The sequence below is a fragment of the Trifolium pratense genome, linkage group LG1 (assembly GCF_020283565.1).
Source record: "Trifolium pratense cultivar HEN17-A07 linkage group LG1, ARS_RC_1.1, whole genome shotgun sequence".
NCBI lineage: Eukaryota > Viridiplantae > Streptophyta > Magnoliopsida > Fabales > Fabaceae > Trifolium > Trifolium pratense.
In genome coordinates, this window is record NC_060059.1 from 15,462,388 (window position 1) to 15,480,413 (window position 18,026).

General features: G+C 34.8%; 2 protein-coding genes and 1 non-coding gene across 8 annotated transcripts in view; 1 reads left to right on the plus strand and 2 right to left on the minus strand.

Moving 5' to 3' along the window:
* The window catches only part of LOC123907036 (R3H domain-containing protein 1-like), a 29,900-nt gene extending 19,036 nt beyond the window's left edge, over window positions 1-10,864 (minus strand). For 2 of the 6 annotated variants that reach the window (XM_045957111.1, XM_045957127.1), the window contains exons 1-3: window positions 10,781-10,864; window positions 10,069-10,180; window positions 9,101-9,178 (exon numbers count right to left, since the gene is read on the minus strand). In XM_045957111.1, the coding sequence (XP_045813067.1) occupies window positions 9,101-9,178; window positions 10,069-10,112 (122 nt within the window). In that variant the 5' untranslated portion in view covers window positions 10,113-10,180; window positions 10,781-10,864. Of the gene's footprint in view, window positions 1-3,233; window positions 4,339-4,444; window positions 4,850-4,945; window positions 5,079-9,100; window positions 9,179-10,068; window positions 10,181-10,780 lie in introns of those variants that run through there. The other 4 variants (XM_045957105.1, XM_045957115.1, XM_045957124.1 and 1 more) reach the window with 4 other exon arrangements.
* Window positions 10,865-12,326: 1,462 nt separating this feature from the next.
* LOC123885783 (ubiquitin carboxyl-terminal hydrolase 2-like) lies at window positions 12,327-16,550 on the minus strand. The gene is made up of 6 exons (XM_045935106.1): window positions 16,397-16,550; window positions 16,180-16,233; window positions 16,024-16,070; window positions 13,538-13,584; window positions 13,320-13,422; window positions 12,327-13,234 (listed from the first exon to the last, which is right to left on the minus strand). Exons 2-6 carry the CDS (start codon window positions 16,208-16,210, stop codon window positions 12,458-12,460), a joined length of 1,005 nt encoding a protein of 334 aa, XP_045791062.1. The 5' UTR covers window positions 16,211-16,233; window positions 16,397-16,550; the 3' UTR covers window positions 12,327-12,457.
* On the plus strand, window positions 15,395-15,473 carry TRNAR-ACG. Its single transcript has one exon. It is a non-coding gene; the product is annotated as a tRNA-Arg (tRNA).
* Window positions 16,551-18,026: the final 1,476 nt, after the last annotated feature.

The window sequence follows — 18,026 nt, forward strand, 5'->3', positions numbered from 1 at the left end:
TCATGCACCCCCAAATTTCTCGCACACCCCCAATATGACTTTTGCCCCCCAATTTTATTTTTTTGGTCCCCTCCACATTTCTAGCCTAAACCATTTTGTTGTGGGAATGGTTTCAGAGATATGCACTCCAAAACCATTAAGTGTATAAGATGGTTTTAGAGTACAACCCTATAATTAGAATACAAACAATAATTGTGATTTGAAACCATTTAACCAACATAATGGTTTCCAGAATTTTTAAAACCATATAAACACACATAAAACCATTTTACAATACAAATGGTTTCAGTGTATAACTATCTGAAACCATTTAACCAACATAATGGTTTCCAGAATTTTTAAAACCATAAAAACACACATAAAACCATTTTACAATACAAATGGTTTCAGTGTATAACTATCTGAAACCATTTAACCAGCATAATGGTTTCCAGAATTTTTGAAACCATAAAAACACACATAAAACCATTTTACAATACAAATGGTTTTAGTGTATAACTATCTGAAACCATTTAACTGGTTTTAAATAATAATTATAATTGTACCAAAAAAAAAACAATTATGATTCTAATTATAGGTTGTACTTCAAAACCATCTTATGCACTTAATGGTTTTGGAGTGTATATTTTTGAAATCATTCCCACAGCAAAATGGTTTAGGCTTGAAATATGGGGGGTTAAAAAAAAATTGGGCGCACAAGTCATCTGGGGGTGCGTGAAAAATTTTGGGGGGTGCGCTAGAAATTTGGGGGTGCGCGAGAAATTGGGGGTGCATGAGAAATTTGGGGGGGGGTGCGCGAGTAATTTGGGGGGTACGTGAGAAATTTGGGGGGTGTGAGATTAGGTGTGAGTGTGTGAGTTGAGATTGGCTAGGATTATTACATGTGGATGCTCAATCTAATGGATGTTATTGACTTATGTACCATGCATAAGGATTACACTTATGTATAATAACTTCTCCCCGATAAATATATGTTATTGTTGAGTAGACATATATATGTCCAAAATACTTTTGAAAAATAAAGTAATAAATTTAATACATTGATCTAATTATATATTAATTAAACTACGCAGATATGGATTTTACCAATCGTAATTGGATGTACGATAGACATAATCCTGGAAAGAGGGGACGGGTTAAAGAGAAATTTAAAATAGGGGTCGAAATGTTTATCAATACAGTAAAATATAATGACATTGTGATACGTGAAGGGGGAATTAGATGTCCGTGTGTACTTTGTCGATGTACAAGAATACGTAGCGAAGATGAAATTAGGTCTCATTTATATAAAAAGGGATTCCAACCTAATTATTGGGTTTGGTCAAGTCATGGCGAGGGATGTTCCACGATTGTTCCCGTGAATCAAAATCATACTTCAAGCAGTGTTTTTCAGCCCGTTGTTGTTCCCGAATATTATCATCAGCATTATGATCCGTTTAATGAGATGGACAATATGATAACTAATGCCCTTGGGTTTAATACGCCGATTTATGTGCCAAATGATGTCGACGACCCTGCTGATGATGAATATGACGCTGATGTTAACGTCGAGCGACCAAATGAGGAAGCCCAGCGATTTTTTGATCTTTTGAAAGAGACAAATACACTGTTGTGTGAAGGCTCTCGAGACTCAAAGTTAACGGTGTGTATTAGACTTTTGGGTATCAAGTCTGAATGTCTTGTTTCATAATACACCATGGACTTGATAATGAAACTGATGTTGGATATAACAATAGACCGCCCTCTTGATTTGCCAAAAAATTATTATGAAGCAAGACAATTGGTTGCAAAGTTAGGACTCGGAGCGAAGAGAATTGACTGTTGTGTTAACGGGTGTATGTTGTACTATAACAACGAATTTGGTGTAGCTGACGGTGCATTACTTGAATGTAAATTTTGTCAAGAACCAAGATATCGTGTAACAAGAAATTCACGGTCAGTCAGAAGGAAGCAAATCCCAAGAAAGGCGATGTTCTATTTACCCATAATACCAAGGTTACAAAGGTTGTATGCATCGATGCAAACTGCCAGTAAAATGACATGGCATCGTGAAAACTATGAAAGGAGAAAAATGTCAGGTGAGTTGCGACATCCTTCTGATGGAATGGCTTGGAAGCATTTTGATCAAGTTTATCCCGAATTTGCTTCGGAGCCACGGAATGTCCGACTTGGGTTATGCTCAGATGGATTTACACCATATACTCAAGTATCAGCCACTCCATATTCATGTTGGTCTGTTCTGGTTACCCCGTACAATCTTCCTCCTGACATGTGCATGTCAAAGCCTTACATGTTTTTAGCCGCTGTAATACCAGGCCCATCTAGTCCAACTGTTGGTATTGATATCTATTTACAACCTTTGATTGATGATTTGAAAAGATTGTGGAACGGTGTTGCGACGTATGATATCAATCAAAAACGAAATTTCAATATGAGAGGACCATTAATGATTTTCCTGCATATGGGATGTTGTCTGGATGGGGGACACATGGTAAACTATGATGTCCTATTTGCATGATGGACACCAAAGCGTTTTGGTTACACAATGGTGGGAAGGCTACTTGGTTTGACTGTCATCGTCGGTTCTTGCCTACTGATCATCCGTTTAGAAAAAATAAAAATGCTTTTGATCATGGTGAGACCGAGACTCGTGATCCACCAGATTATTTGACATCCCGACAAGTCTGGAACAAAGTGAAAGATATTCCAAAGGTTGAGGTTGTAGGTGGTGTTGCCTCTAAACCGCGTGGTTATCACTCCAAGAAAACAAGGTATTACTGGCGGCCAAAAGCCCTCAATAATGCACAAATTTCGTCAAAATTGCATGCATTACTGACGGCCATGGGCCCTCTGCAATTAGCTCGCTGGTATTGTTTACTGGCGGCCCAGGATCGTCAATAACGTTATTAACGGCCTGGAGCCGCCAATAATGCCCAACGGTCAATTCAAAAGGCATGGTCATTTGTGACGGCCTGCAGCCGCCAATAACGGAATTCGAGGGTGAATTCCTGATGGACTGCAGCCGTCGGTAATGTTAAACGAATTAAAAAAAAATTAATAATTTAATTATTTAAAAATCAATATTAATATTGATTTTTATTTTTAAATAATTAAATTATTATTTTTTTTTTTAAATTCTAGTTTTAATAATTTAATTTTTTTAAAAAAAAAATACTGCATAATAAATAATTAAAAAATATTAAATATAATTTTATTTTTACAAAAAAATATTAAAATTTAATTAAAAGCATAATATAAATACTTAACATAATCATAATTAAACTTAACAATAATATTGTCATTACAAGCAAGCATAATTAAACATACCATCATAAAAAGAAAACAATTAAACATAATAAATTGTCGTTATGTTATACAAATAATTAAATCAACAACAGATAATTAAGATTACACATCAAGGTCGGTCAGGCGGCTGATCTAGTGGTCGCTTCCCCTTGCCACGGTATGTTGGCTCACGCTGCCTTCCTTGGCCTCGGCCTCTACCTCCCTCATTTATTCTGAATGGGGGGAGTGTCGCTCGCGGAGGTCGTGCCACAGGCCTATGAACGAAGTTGGCTTGATTCGGGAAGAAGTTGTCTTGGGGTTGTCATGTGGGATTATGAAGTCTTGTTGATATGGATTTGATGATCTCTGTCGATGGTATTCGGTGAAAGCAGTTTGTTGATTATTTCTACCGCTTCCGCCACTACTGCTTCCACTTGTTTGCCCAACAGGATCAAAAAATTGCAAATGAATTGGATCATTAAGCATTTGACTCATATCCTCTATGCTCATACTCAGTACTGGATCACCCTCTCGGTACTCCGGCAGCTGATTCAAATTGACCATGCTATTCAAATCCGGTCGATATTCTTGTTCACCGGCATTTTGATTTTGTCGTGCCGATCCCTGAGATGATGATCCAACCCCCGCCGCCGCCCTCTGCTGCGCAAAGTATTCCTGCAAACGAAGTTCAACCCGTTGGTCCACCCGCTGATCAAATGTTGCTTCGTACTCTTCGCGAAATTCTTCTCGATACGTGGCCCTCATTCGCGCTAGATACTCATCATCGGTTTCCTCTCTTTGAGCTGGCCGAGAGCGTCCTGTACTCATACTAGATGAAGATGTGTAACTGACATCTCTCAAACCAGTTGGGTCACTTTCATATAAAGAAGATGTACACCCAGCAGCGAATTTGCGACCTCGATTCGCACCACCAGCATTCTTAACAAAAGCCAACGACATCTTGTTTCGACGAACCTCATCATTATCTCGCCTATGAGGTGGTAGTCTTTGTTGGTTGGCATTATATTCTTCAGCCCAAATTTGCGTCAACCTCTACAATAAATTAAAAAATAATTATAATTAATTATAATATTTAAATATAATTATAATGTTTAAAAAATAATGTTATAAGAAATAAATAATATATATAAATACTTACCGAAACTTCTTGCACCCTTGCCCCCGTCCATTCACCGGATTCTGCATACTTGTGCATCAGGTCATTCATTTCCATAAAGGTGGGTGGACGACCAAATTGTTGAATGAACTCAAGGCGAAGTGTTCCGGCAGATTTCGAACCTCCAGAGTGTACGCATGCACGATTGGCTTCATCAGTATTTCTGTTGTTTTTGTTCTTCTGACACTTTGCCTTATACTCTTCCTCTTCCCATCTGAGGCACAACAGAGGGTATGAATTACCAGCGAGCCAGAGTGGTGGTTTTGAAGGATCCTTTTTAACCTTTTTCCGTGCTTCAAAAAATAAGGTCGACAGACGCTTGGTGACTTTTTTGTTGAATATAGCCTCAATAGTCGCTGTGTGGTGATTTAGCCAAGTTACTTGCGACTACGAAAAATAAAGAAAAATTGTTAATAAATTAGTAAATATATGTTTAGTAACAAAATTGATTGAATAAAAAAGTGATTATAAATAAAAACGTACTCTTAAGCCATTCCAAAATTGTTGATATCCACGTTCATCTGCCCTGACCTCCGTCCAGTTGAGATATGGAGCTTGGAATTTGGATTTCAATGCATTATTGATTGCCTTCGTCGCCGCATTTTGGGGTTGCAAACTGCACAAAAATGAATTAAAACAATATATATATATATATATATATATATATATATATATATATATATATATATATATATATATATATATATATATTAGTTAAGAATAATAATCATATATATCCAATTAATTTATTAAACACAAATTCTTAATAATAATTAACTTACTCTGTGGCGGTATATGGCATGATGATGAGTCTATCATACCGGTCAACCAACAATTCATTTTGAGGAGCTAGAAGTGCAATTTCGGCAATTTCCTCATCCTCGTGGTCATCATCGTCGTCGTAGGAGTCGTACTCCTCTTCCACACCATCTACAGTTCGAGACTTTGGCATACCCTCCAAGTATCGATTACGAACAACGCGGCGGGGTAAAGCACGTCTACGTCCTCCGCGTCCGCGTCCTCCGCGTCCGACGCCCGGTGGTGGTGGAATATCATCAATGTCATCATCAACATTGTCATCATCGAAATTTTCTTCATCTGGATTCATCTATAATAAAGAAATATATGACAAATATATATATATATAATTAATTAAGAAATACAAGACAAAAAATATATATATATATATATATATATATATATATATATATATATATATATATATATATATATATATATTGTTTTATAATTCATCATCATTAAACGATAAACAAATGCAACCAAAAACAAATATTCAAGTACAACGATTAATATTATTACAACGCGAGTAACTATATTATAAAATTAATTGTCATCCCAATCTGATACATCTTCATCATCACTGTCTTCATCATCACCATTAGCTTTGATGTCATTGCAGTTGAAACTTTTAATCAACTTTGTGTACAAGAAGCCGAAGAAGTACCTTCTGATGGTGATGTTGATGAAGAGGACGTCGAAGCTAATGGTGATGATGAAGGCAGTGATGATGAAGATGTATCAGATTGGGATGACAATTAATTTTATAATATAGTTACTCGCGTTGTAATAATATTAATCGTTGTACTTGAATATTTGTTTTTGGTTGCATTTGTTTATCGTTTAATGATGATGAATTATAAAACAATATATATATATATATATATATATATATATATATATATATATATATATATATATATATATATATATATATTTATCATGTATTTCTTAATTAATTATATATATATATATATATTTGTCATATATTTCTTTATTATAGATGAATCCAGATGAAGAAAATTTCGATGATGACAATGTTGATGATGACATTGATGATATTTCACCACCACCGGGCGTCGGACGCGGAGGACGCGGACGCGGAGGACGTAGACGTGCTTTATCCCGCCGCGTTGTTCGTAATCGATACTTGGAGGGTATGCCAAAGTCTCGAACTGTAGATGGTGTGGAAGAGGAGTACGACTCCTACGACGACGATGATGACCACGAGGATGAGGAAATTGCCGAAATTGCACTTCTAGCTCCTCAAAATGAATTGTTGGTTGACCGGTATGATAGACCCATCATCATGCCATATACCGCCACAGAGTAAGTTAATTATTATTAAGAATTTGTGTTTAATAAATTAATTGGATATATATGATTATTATTCTTAACTAATATATATATATATATATATATATATATATATATATATATATATATATATATATATATATATATATTGTTTTAATTCATTTTTGTGCAGTTTGCAACCCCAAAATGCGGCGACGAAGGCAATCAATAATGCATTGAAATCCAAATTCCAAGCTCCATATCTCAACTGGACGGAGGTCAGGGCAGATGAACGTGGATATCAACAATTTTGGAATGGCTTAAGAGTACGTTTTTATTTATAATCACTTTTTTATTCAATCAATTTTGTTACTAAACATATATTTACTAATTTATTAACAATTTTTCTTTATTTTTCGTAGTCGCAAGTAACTTGGCTAAATCACCACACAGCGACTATTGAGGCTATATTCAACAAAAAAGTCACCAAGCGTCTGTCGACCTTATTTTTTGAAGCACGGAAAAAGGTTAAAAAGGATCCTTCAAAACCACCACTCTGGCTCGCTGGTAATTCATACCCTCTGTTGTGCCTCAGATGGGAAGAGGAAGAGTATAAGGCAAAGTGTCAGAAGAACAAAAACAACAGAAATACTGATGAAGCCAATCGTGCATGCGTACACTCTGGAGGTTCGAAATCTGCCGGAACACTTCGCCTTGAGTTCATTCAACAATTTGGTCGTCCACCCACCTTTATGGAAATGAATGACCTGATGCACAAGTATGCAGAATCCGGTGAATGGACGGGGGCAAGGGTGCAAGAAGTTTCGGTAAGTATTTATATATATTATTTATTTCTTATAACATTATTTTTTAAACATTATAATTATATTTAAATATTATAATTAATTATAATTATTTTTTAATTTATTGTAGAGGTTGACGCAAATTTGGGCTGAAGAATATAATGCCAACCAACAAAGACTACCACCTCATAGGCGAGATAATGATGAGGTTCGTCGAAACAAGATGTCGTTGGCTTTTGTTAAGAATGCTGGTGGTGCGAATCGAGGTCGCAAATTCGCTGCTGGGTGTACATCTTCTTTATATGAAAGTGACCCAACTGGTTTGAGAGATGTCAGTTACACATCTTCATCTAGTATGAGTACAGGACGCTCTCGGCCAGCTCAAAGAGAGGAAACCGATGATGAGTATCTAGCGCGAATGAGGGCCACGTATCGAGAAGAATTTCGCGAAGAGTACGAAGCAACATTTGATCAGCGGGTGGACCAACGGGTTGAACTTCGTTTGCAGGAATACTTTGCGCAGCAGAGGGCGGCGGCGGGGGTTGGATCATCATCTCAGGGATCGGCACGACAAAATCAAAATGCCGGTGAACAAGAATATCGACCGGATTTGAATAGCATTGTCAATTTGAATCAGCTGCCGGAGTACCGAGAGGGTGATCCAGTACTGAGTATGAGCATAAAGGATATGAGTCAAATGCTTATTGATCCAATTCATTTGCAATTTTTTGATCCTGTTGGGCAAACAAGTGGAAGCAGTAGTGGCGGAAGCGGTAGAAATAATCAACAAACTGCTTTCACCGAATACCATCGACAGAGATCATCAAATCCATATCAACAAGACTTCATAATCCCACATGACAACCCCAATCAACCCCAAGACAACTTCTTCCCGAATCAAGCCAACTTCGTTCATAGGCCTGTGGCACGACCTCCGCGAGCGACACTCCCCCCATTCAGAATAAATGAGGGAGGTAGAGGCCGAGGCCAAGGAAGGCAGCGTGAGCCAACATACCGTGGCAAGGGGAAGCGACCACTAGATCAGCCGCCTGACCGACCTTGATGTGTAATCTTAATTATCTGTTGTTGATTTAATTATTTGTATAACATAACGACAATTTATTATGTTTAATTGTTTTCTTTTTATGATGGTATGTTTAATTATGCTTGCTTGTAATGACAATATTATTGTTAAGTTTAATTATGCTTATGTTAAGTATTTATATTATGCTTTTAATTAAATTTTAATATTTTTTTGTAAAAATAAAATTATATTTAATATTTTTTAATTATTTATTATGCAGTATATTTTTTTAAAAAAATTAAATTATTAAAACTAGAATTTTAAAAAAAAATTAATAATTTAATTATTTAAAAATCAATATTAATATTGATTTTTAAATAATTAAATTATTAATTTTTTTTTAATTCGTTTAACATTACCGACGGCTGCAGTCCGCCAGGAATTCACCCTCGAATTCCGTTATTGGCGGCTGCAGGCCGTCACAAATGACCATGCCTTTTGAATTGACCGTTGGGCATTATTGGCGGCTCCAGGCCGTCAGTAACGTTATTGACGGTCCTGGGCCGCCAGTAAACAATACCGGCGAGCTAATTGCAGAGGGCCCATGGCCGTCAGTAATGCATGCAATTTTGACGAAATTTGTGCATTATTGAGGGCTTTTGGCCGCCAGTAATACCTTGTTTTCTTGTAGTGTTAAAATGAAATCAAGAAAAATACCCAAATATCTCAGCAAGGCGATGCAAGAGATGACGGTTGTAAGAGTTCATCGGCTCCAACTCCAAGATCCCATCTGAACTATATTCAATAAACACAGATATTAAGAAACATCATGTATGGTAAACTCTGAAGCATCGACAGTCCTAGGTTTAGTTGTGTCCAGTGTTTGTGTCTGTGTTCGAAATCATAGATGGTACCAGGGAAACTTAAACAAGTACAGCAGCATGCAAATGATAAATTGGCACAAAAGGCAGCTACAAAATCATATGCTACAAATGACCAACCAAACTTAGAGCCGCACTCAAAAGGCCTGTATATACACTTAACGCAGTTTGCACATATAAGTCAACCCTTGTTTGCTAACAAGATTTATACAACTATATTACAAAAACCATTGCATTTAATTTAAAACCATGTAAGATTGTGGTGCTGTATTTTAAAGTTTCAGTGTATTAAACTACTTCATTTTATGAGCCACAAAGGTAAACATAGAGGACATGAAAAGTATAATTTCAGCTGATTACAGAAAGAAACTTTGACAAAAACATAACAATATTGTTTAAAACCATCTCTCCTATGTCTTTTGAAACCTAAAAGATAAAAACACAAAGATTGAAAGAAAGTAAAAGGAGCAAAAAGCAAATTGTAAGGATCCATTGAGAGCTAAAATTTGTCCGTAATAATGTTAGAGATAAGTACATCATTAATAGAGATTCGGGATTCCTCATAATGAATTGGGATTTAAGATTGGTTCCATATCTAAATAGATACACACTAAAGATTTGTATCGATTGGAGTTAACTTAGCATTGAATCGAGATATGACTCACATGTATCGTAAGATATTGATAACCATGGTTTCATTAACTAAACCTTTAACTTCCCTGACCCATATAGTGATGGCTTGAATTAATAAACAAGCCGCCTAAACAGTTAAAAAACACTCAAAACCCATCTCATAAAGGTTACCTTGTGTCCTCAGCCTGCAGATAGTTAACTAAACGTTCTTCCATTGTAAGAACTAGATGCTTACAAGGAAGATTGTCCTTCAGACCTTCACAAGAAAAGCCAACTCTTCAACCTAAAATATATACACATATATATACATTAGTATTAGAGAAAAGGCGACATGCACTAAGTTTGTGACTATAAACTATCGTTACACTATCGTCCAACGAAAAATCCAGAATTTTGCGGTTATTTTTAGATTGCAGCTACCAAGAGGAATTACGTAGTAGTATCATGAGTTCTCATCGGATGTCAGTGTAAAACTATTTTACACTGACCGCCATTAAACTCTTAGTCTTAGTACTATGAGTAAAACTTAATTTGAAAGTTTAAACACATGGCATGAAAAAACCCTTCTAAAGAAAAATGCTGCACAGTGCCATACAAGTTCAAATAACTTGAAAGACAAAGCAAAATCATCATCATCACACATGATACCAAATTGACACAAAACATGGAATTTCAATACCATCACCAAACTTAGCTTAGGGTTCTAAGGTTTGTAACTTTACAGTAAATAATGCAATTGGGTTTAATTAAAAGAACATAGTAGACAGAAAGTTTGTAACTTCACGGTAAATTATGCAATTGAGTACAATTAACAGAACATAGTACAGAGCAAGAGAGAAAGCAAAATTGAAATTGGGGGAAGAGTGAGAAAAGATTAACATACCATGGCGAATTGGGTGATACTCATATTGAAGGAGTTAGGGTTCTGAGTTCCCAATTACTTGCAACAAAATTTGAAACATGTATCTAAGTTACTTATTTGTGATATTTGTGATTTTATTGATGAGAAAAAAAATATGCACCTTTGACACTCTAAAATAATTTTACATGATTAATCAACATTAATCATGTTTTCCGCCACATCACCGCACTAAACCGCACTTTTTTATTATGATGTAGAGTTTAATTTAGTCTTTAAACTCTTTTTAGACATTATTATATTTATTTTTTGAGGGAAAAGGAAATTATTTTATTTAATTAGATTAGATTTTTCATTCGAAAAATAAATATAATAATGTCTAAAAATAAAATATAATAAATAAATAAAAGATTGTCTAAAAATAAATATAATAATGTCTAAAAATAAAATGGTAAATATAATAATGTCCATTCGAAAAAGGAAATCATAAATATAATAATGTCCACAACCTAGAGAAACTTGGTTCGAGACCCGGCACCGAGAGAGAAGAAGATTGTCCGTTCGAAAAAATAATTATTTTATTTATGTTTTTATAATAAACATCAGATTATTTATGCACAAAGAAAGTTATTTTATTTATTTAAAAAAAAATTGTCAAGTAATCTAGTGGCTAGAATTCCACCTTTTTAAAGATGAATAATTTGTAATATCCTGTCAATTGAGCTAAAATCACCGGACAAATTTTATGTGTTTTTAAGTAAAAAAAATATACTTCTCAAAACAAAACAAAAAAGTCAAAAAAATATATTTATTTATGTTAAACATTACTCAGTATTTTATTTGCACATAACGTACAACTTTCCCTGTTGCACTAACCTCTTCTATATGACAAAAACATTTCTTCTTCAGTATACTTTCTTCTTTCTCTGATACATTCCTTCTATGTAGAAATCCCCGGTAATTATCTTACTTAAAACTCACTTTCCCAAAAACACTTAACACATGGTTTACTTCACATAGGATAGGGTATGATCCATATTAGATTAAAGCTACAAAAAAACATGAAAGCATATTGGTGTATAAAGTAGAATAACATATGTTCTCTTTTGAAACCAAAGTTTTGCATGCAAGTGTATGCTTAAAAGGCTTGCAAAGCTGCATCCAAAACGCCGCATCAGGCATGTAACATGCTCATCAAGCAGTATTCACATACATCATGAGATGAAATCATGCATCCAAAATGAGAGCAGACAATTTACAGACTTAAAGCAAAGGTGATTGGAGAACAAAAAAACTTAAGAATGAAGGAGTTATCAGTTACTGATCACTATCCAATTCAGACATGAGAGGGTCAAGACTCAAGACCTCACATTATTTAATAAGTAGATAACACTATAGTTAGTCATATCCAGCAGATAAAGAAGCAATGCAAGAGGATCCCGCCAATCACATCCTGAATATTGTCACTGATTTCACCTGGAGAGAGAGAGAGAGAGAGAGAGTTTTGAAGCTTCAATTAATATCCTGATAAAGTATATTATTAAATCCAGACGAAAGATTCACTAGAATCTATACTAAACAGGGTAGAGTAACCTTGGATAGGAAAAAGCTTGTGCATCAGTACTCAACAAAATGCTAAATATAAAATCAAGTGCAACATGATATATATGGTGATCCTCGTCTATAAGCTGACAGCCTTGTTCACCGAGAACTGCTTGTTTTCTGCTTGGCCTTCTCAATGAGGGGCTTCAACTGCTTCTTCTCAGCAAGAATCTTTAGAAAGTTAAACAAAAAGGGTATGTAATTGTGTTTCCTACGAATATTCTCTGTCCTCCATTTTTTGAATTTTTCTTCCTCCATTAAGATCTTCTCAGTAGCAGCTTCAATCCCAGCATTCACCTCAGAGAGAGAGTTGTTCAGTAAATCAAAACTGCTATTGTCCACCAGTCTCTCAGACTTTGATGCAGCCAGCTGCTGCAAAATTCGCTCCCTTCTCTTCTGAAGTTCCTTCAGCTCGGAAGTATACACCTCTTTTCTGTTCTTGACGATTGCAAGGAGATTAAACCTTATCTCATTTTGCGAATACCTTTCAATGCGTTCCTGGATCACAGGTTGCACCATCTTAAGCCATTCCATATCACCTTGCCCACCAGCACACTGACCAAGGCTGATAGGACCCTCCTTCAATCCATCAAGCTCGTACAATACTCCATCAACGGGTAGATAGCTTATAAAGTGGTAAACATCATCATCTTTGCCAGCAGCCTTTTGCTCTTCAGGGACAAAAGGTTCTGGTCTTGCAAAGCTATTATGGGCTGTACGTATGGCCTCACTATTATTGATAGCCAAACCTTTGAGCTCAGGCGGAAAGTTCTTAGTAAATTCTTTCAATTTTGTCAACTCTGGACCAATGTCAATATCCGGTGAATTAATAAGAATAGACAAGATCGCCTGGGTAGCACAAGCATTATTAATTACCTACAAATGAATCCATAAGATTAGTTAAACCATAAAATTATACAGAAATGATGATTTTGGTATTTAATTCTTAAAAGATAGTAACCTGGCTAGCAAAAAATAAGTTAGGGTTGGGATCTTTGATTACAACACGGTCATCCTTTTCTCCTGGGCGCCACTTGAAAAGAAAAACCAACCCATATACAGGCCTGTAATTGAGTGTGAAATCCCCATAGAGAGAGCATAAAAATAGTCATTAATTAAATATCACACAACCAATAACTGTCGTTAAAAGTTCAAGGCCAACTGAGAAAGTACACTAACCTAAGGCTATTGAGAGCGTCGGGGTCCAATGAATACAGCTCCTCAACCTGCCATGACATATCTAGCATGAGGGTAGCATATACAAAAAAAATTAACTGGACTCAGATAAAGAAAAACTAATTTAACAAAAGACTGATATTTACAGAAGCATTTTGGATCACAAATTGAAATACTTTGTATGTCAATAAATTGAAAAAGAAAGAAATGTCAGTAGAACAGTTCAAATCAATAATTTTCAGATTTGGTTTGTAACTATCCCAGATTGGATTCAATGAATTGTATTCTGAATCAGCAAGAAATAGCAATCAACGGTGTACTTAACTCGTGCCCAAGAACTGCCATGCACAAGGTACAAGCGTTTCTGGAAAGCTGGAAGAGATGTAGATGGAAAGGTATGTTATATCCCCTTCTACATTTTAGGACTCGTTTACAGCAAGAAAATTTGTATTGAATTTTTGTTTCTTATGTTCTCTTTTATTTACGAAAGCATCAAGTTTTATTTCCTATTTTCATACATCTGTAACAAAACAATGAACGCAATTTTTTATTGTTTTAACTATTTCTCATGCAATTAATTCAAAACAAGAAACAAAATCAAAATGAAAATGTTTTCTCAAATAAATCAAACAGGCCCGTAATTTTCATTTTCTATCTATGCTTCATGCTTGAAGAGGAACTTTGGCAAAACAATAATAGTTGCAACTATGTGACGAATAATGCATGGGAACCTCTTGCAAATGCATTAGAGGTAAAGCTATCAACATACAATAGATCCATAAAAGGTCCAACCCTTCCATGAATTCCATCATGGCAGAAGATACATAGCGCCAAGCTGCCCTATTTTTATCTATTGATTACTTATCTAAAGAGGAACCACCAGTGAATAGCACTTCTATGAGAAATCTCATTGTATATAATTTCACCTCCTCCATCACTTCAGTTGTAAATTTAAATACACATTTTGGATCTATTACAAAATTACACTGCCATGCATCCGTGTATTGTTAAGAGTGAACTTTAAATTTGGTGCATAAACTATCACTCTCTCATTTGGTCCCTGAGCAATAGAAATGTAAGAAATAGTCCTAAACTATTCCAAATCTATCAAGTAAGTCCGTGAACTATCACTTTTTGTCCTTTTTATCTATTGAATAGTTTAGTGATTGATTATTATATTTCTATAGTTCAAGGACCGGATAGGAGAGTGATAATTTATGACCAGATTGAAGATTTACTCTTATTTAAATTCAAATTCAAATACCACAGGACTATCTTTGAAGACTTTCTGTGAACAGTGTATTGTGTTCTGTTTCAGAGGGGTTTCAAAAGGTTCGTTTATTAAGACTTTGTAGAAATCGAGGAGTCATACTTTAAACTTTAAAGACAAAGTGCTGTTTATCTTAATTATTTGGTGAACTTGATCAGATTAAAATGCTAGCATCTTCAAGGAAATAGCTTTTCTACAAAAATTTCCGTGGGGTGGTTGTTTAATTTCTTAAATCTGGTGTTTTGAACATGGCTAATTCAAGACAGTTACCATCTGAAAAGAGACTGTGCAGCCTTTGCTCTTATTCCTAGCCATATCCTCTTTTATTTCAAATATATTTTACAGGACATTTTACACTCTCCCTATTAGAGTATTCTCCTTTGTAGCATTGACACTTCTAATCCAAGTGTGTCCTCGTCTTATTCAAAACCCCAATTATCAAATCAAATCTCTCCCACTTCACACCTCAGAACGCACAATTCTTTTTCTTATAGAGAGAGGGGGCACTTTCACATCTTCTTAAACAAAAATTGCTAGGGAGAAGAAAGGTTTCATGTAAGGTACTCCGGGGAACAGGTCTAGTCGAGACAGGGTGGGGCCTGTAGCTCAGAGGATTAGAGCATGTGGCTACGAACCACGGTGTCGGGGGTTCGAATCCCTCCTCACCCACAACCGGCTAAAAGGGGTGTTCGACACGTGTCCGACACCGACAGTGTGATTACATTTAATTATTTCATTTCCCCAGATTATTACCAGTGTCATGTTCGTGTCTACATCAGTGTTTCATAAGTATTCTCTTTCTACTCTCCAACCAGTTATTTACTTTCTTTAGGAGTGTTATGAACTTATGATGCATCCTATGAAGTAGGGACACTACTCAGATTAGGCGTGTTCCCGTGTCTGACATGACACTGACATATATAGTTACGTTGAATTATGTCATTTTCTCAAATTATTATCGGTGTCGACATGTCATGTGTCACGTCAATCATACTTATAAATAACAATACCAAAAAAAAGTTAACCTAAAAAAAAATACCAAAAAAAAGTACTTTAATATCCCCTAATGTTGATTTTAAAAGTTCCCAATAAGCATACCAAGCAAATTAAATATCCTAAAGAGGAAACAAAAATAAACACTACACCAGAAAAAGGCTAAAAACAATGAGGAAAATTAAAAAAAAAAACAAAAAAATAAAGAAATATCCTACAAAATTACCTGCACCCCTTTCACTTGCATTTGCTGAATAAGTTCTGTAAATACACCTGAGAAGAAAATTAAAATTGAAATCAATAAAACCCTAAACCCTAGGCACAAAATTAATCAAAAATTTCAATTAAAAACACCAAAATTAATTGAGTGAGTGGGGTATACCAGGATCAGACTCAATGGTACACCAAGACATGATTCAAATTTGTAGGAAGAAACCTGCAACAACAAAAAAACGAAGAACACAAGCTTAAAGCAATTATTTGTGTATATCGGTGAAACAGTTGAGAAAGCGAAACTTTGTTCCAAATCTTATTATATTCTGAAACCAGAAATTGAATCTGTTTGGGCGAAGAAACGATAAGAAAAATAGAAAGAGTACCTTTGTGTGTGTGTGTGTTTGTGCCTCTCTCTGTGATTGTGTTAAAGTTCTCTTGGTTCACTCACTGTAACTGTAATTGTATAGTACTTTCTTCTCTCAAGGGTTTTATACACCATCATCATCCACTATTTTATACTTCTCTTTTCTTTTTACTTTTATTATTTTTAAAATTGTAATTTTTTTTTTCTTGTAAGATAATTCAACCTATGTGAATAGTGTTTGGGATTTATATACCGATGCATATATAAAATGAGATTTTCTAACCATGAACTCCTTTTCGATTCTTGGATTGAACAATTTCTTAGTCAGATTTTACTTACCTCGCAGCCGAACTTTGGACTACTAGAGCTTCTTTTCCCTAGGAACCAAAGGTTTATTATAAACAAAAAATAATAATATTCTTGTGTGATCAAATAATTTAGATTTGATTACACTCACAAAAGTGAAAAAAGTATTTAAAAAATAATTAAATAATATTTTCTTTTTAAATTGTTTTGTGAGTGTGACCAAATTCAAATTATTTGGTCACGTGAATACATAAGAGTATCTCAATTACAATTGTTACTACGAGGCAAAATTGGACCAGAGTAGACTTATGTGTGTTATATATCCAACTGATTTTGATCTGGATAATTAATAAATAAATATAGTGATATAGAATAAATAATAGTGATTAGTTTAAATATAATAATAGTCCTCGTAATTATAGTGTTGTTTGATTTAAGTTCCTAAAGTCACCTTATTAGACTACATGTCATGATTATATTGAGCCACATATGTCATGAGACACTAAAACCGTCAATTTTTTAAATTTGCAAAGACTAAAACCAAACAAAAAAATTTACATGGACTAAACCAAAAACTTTGCAGAGATGTTGTGTGTTTTGCTTCAAGGAGGTGGAAGACATCAACCACTTTTTCTTAATCAACCACTTTTTCTTTACATGTGATGTTGTTAAGATACGGAGTCTGATTTTCAATTGGATGGGAGCATCGGCCATTCCCTTTGCTGATAGTTCTAACCATTTTTCTCTTTTTGGCAAACTAGTAGCAGGATGTAAAAGCAAGTGGTTCAAGCACATTGGTTGGCAACAACACGGTGCTTATGGCGTAAACGCAACAATATTTTATTTAAAGGAGACTTTGTTCACATTCCTTCTTTAGTAAACCAAATTATTTATATTTCATGGTTTTGGTTTATAGGTCATATAGGGTGTGATAATAATGTTACTTTCCACGATTGGTGTAACAATCCATTAGCTTGTCTCAAATGTATCTAAGGTGTTTGTTTCTTGAATTGTAAGGGTTGAGTACCCTTTGTACTTCATATAATCCAAAATTTGCTTATAAAAAAAAATTGCGGAGGCTAAAATTATATTTAAATGATTAAATCACATGTTCCCCTAAAATTATAGCATTCTTTCTTTCAGGATTTTTAAGTTTGAATCTTCTTCATATCAATTTTTGTATCGGATCAGTCTATACAAAATAAAACTTATAATTAAATGAGATTTTCTTCAAAAGTATCCTATAAAGAAAGGTGAAAGATACAAAAATATTAGATTTTATAATGTTCGCATTATAGGATGCGAATTGCTTTTTCCCTTTTTTTTGCTATTTACACAGTCGC

Bases quoted from the DNA above. Each gene is read 5' to 3' on its own strand.
- LOC123885783 (XM_045935106.1), bottom strand. From the start codon at position 16,210: ATGTCTTGGTGTACCATTGAGTCTGATCCTG. The intron at 13,585-16,023 runs GTAATTTTGTAG...ATGTCATGGCAG, and splicing joins TGCAAGTGAAAGGGGTGCAG to GTTGAGGAGCTGTATTCATT. The intron at 13,235-13,319 runs GTTACTATCTTT...ATTCATTTGTAG, and splicing joins ACTTATTTTTTGCTAGCCAG to GTAATTAATAATGCTTGTGC.